Source organism: Mastomys coucha, unplaced genomic scaffold (genome assembly GCF_008632895.1).
Source record: "Mastomys coucha isolate ucsf_1 unplaced genomic scaffold, UCSF_Mcou_1 pScaffold22, whole genome shotgun sequence".
NCBI classification, from domain to species: Eukaryota; Metazoa; Chordata; class Mammalia; order Rodentia; family Muridae; genus Mastomys; species Mastomys coucha.
The window spans coordinates 14,540,296-14,542,089 of record NW_022196905.1 but is presented as its reverse complement, the minus strand read 5'-3'; the positions used below and the strand labels follow the sequence as shown (position 1 = coordinate 14,542,089).

Genomic DNA, 1,794 nt, shown 5'->3' with positions numbered 1-1,794 from the left:
ATCATCTAAACTTCTGTATTATCTATCTACAATTTAAGTACAATGTAGACAAAATTACTATCCTACCTCAGAAGTAATGGTTTCACTATCTTTCCCATCATCTACCCACTGTTTCTACTACAGCAAAACATGTCAGAAAATGCTACCTATGATTTTAATGTGTTGCTCTAATGTTCCAGGGATATGTAATCTCCAGCTATAAGACTGGGTATTTAGGTGATTTGGTCACATAGGGTCCTCCCTATCTGAGGGATTATTGGCCACTGTTAAAGCCTCTTCAGCCATAGGAAGCATCCTAGGCCACTCTTTGAAGCACCGAGACCACCCCTGAAACTATTGGCACTGCTACACTTGGATTTCATGGCTCTCAGGATGTGAAAAAGTAATCCTATCCCTACAAATGACTTAGCTTCGAGTATTTCATTATAACAGCCCAAACAGTCTAAGGCAGAAAAGCATCTGAATTTACAATGTTTCAGCAATTATCTTAATTTTTTCCTTCAAACCAGAAACTCAAGGGAATAAAAAAATCTAGTATCATCTTTTACTAAAATTTTATAAATGTCTGTTATGGAAAAAGTGTTTATTTTGAAATTATTTTAATTTAGAAATAGAAAACCTCATAAGGAGAAAAGAAACAAAAACCACAAGCATCCAGGCAATGTTTTACTTCATGAGCTTGTCACCCCCTCCTTGGTTCACTTGTCCCAAGACTCAGCCACCCCTGCAAGAGAAAGAAAAGCAGTCACTTTTAAGCATATCATTTGAAATGCAACATGCTATGATTTTATGAAATAAAACCCATTTTCAAGAGAACAACGCCTAACTTTATCCCAAGACAGTATAAAAGAATAACACTAAATTAAAATCTAAGTTGAAAAGGTCCTTAATGATGGGTAGCTTCTGGGGCACGTGCATTTTAACACTCATTATGTACGCACCTTTAAGAATGTCATTTTGGAACAGTCTGACATGTCTAAACATAACAAAATGCATTAATTACACATGAAGTTTTCAATTTTTCATAACATTCAAGGAAGAAACCAGTTTAAAAAAAAAGAGAAAAAGACGGCATCACTCTCCTCATAGGGCCGACCATCAGGAGACCCACAAATCTAGTTTAAGCACAATGAAAACAAAACATCTCTACAGAAGACCACCTACATTTAAAAGCACAGCACTATATGGCTCCTTTGAATTACAGCACTGTGTATACTAATTTTGACAATTGTAAATCAAAACCAAAAAGACAAAAATCACTCCCAAAAAGTCATGAGAAAAAAAAATGGGATTCCAAAACAATTTAGTGAGGAGTTTGTGGGTAGATCTCTCTTTCCATTTTCTTTGATTTACATTATTTCAAACACCTAAAAATATTTCTTTCAGTTCTACAGTTACTGTGCTGGGACATGGAAAGTACATTTTCTATCACCCCACCACATCAAAACCCTGTTTTATTTCGCTTCCACTATGGGAAAAAAATTAATATTACATGGTAGATAAACTGTAAAACAACAAAATAGTGTTTTAACTACATGAACTATTTTCCAAGTAACTAGCATCCAACATGTTTCCCATGTTGCTCTAGCCCTGTGAGCCACTCAGATTATTCACTGTCTCTGTACCCCAGCTTCTTCCAGAGGGTTAAATAAGTTGATTCACATTCAACATTAGCAGGACAAGGTTTCAGGAAAGGCTGGCTATTATCATCATTGACATCTTTATTAGAAAAGGATAAAGAATTCAGTGTTCTAAACACCTAAATACCAATCTCTCCCTCTTCTCCACCCCCCC

The 1,794-nt window shown here is 35.7% G+C and overlaps 1 protein-coding gene across 1 annotated transcript in view; it reads right to left on the bottom strand.

Moving 5' to 3' along the window:
* Positions 1-564: 564 nt before the first annotated feature.
* The window catches only part of Sec61g (SEC61 translocon gamma subunit), a 6,729-nt gene continuing 5,499 nt past the window's right edge, over positions 565-1,794 (bottom strand). The window contains 1 exon segment of the mRNA XM_031341335.1: positions 565-724. Coding sequence (XP_031197195.1) covers positions 715-724 — 10 coding nt within the window. The 3' untranslated portion in view covers positions 565-714.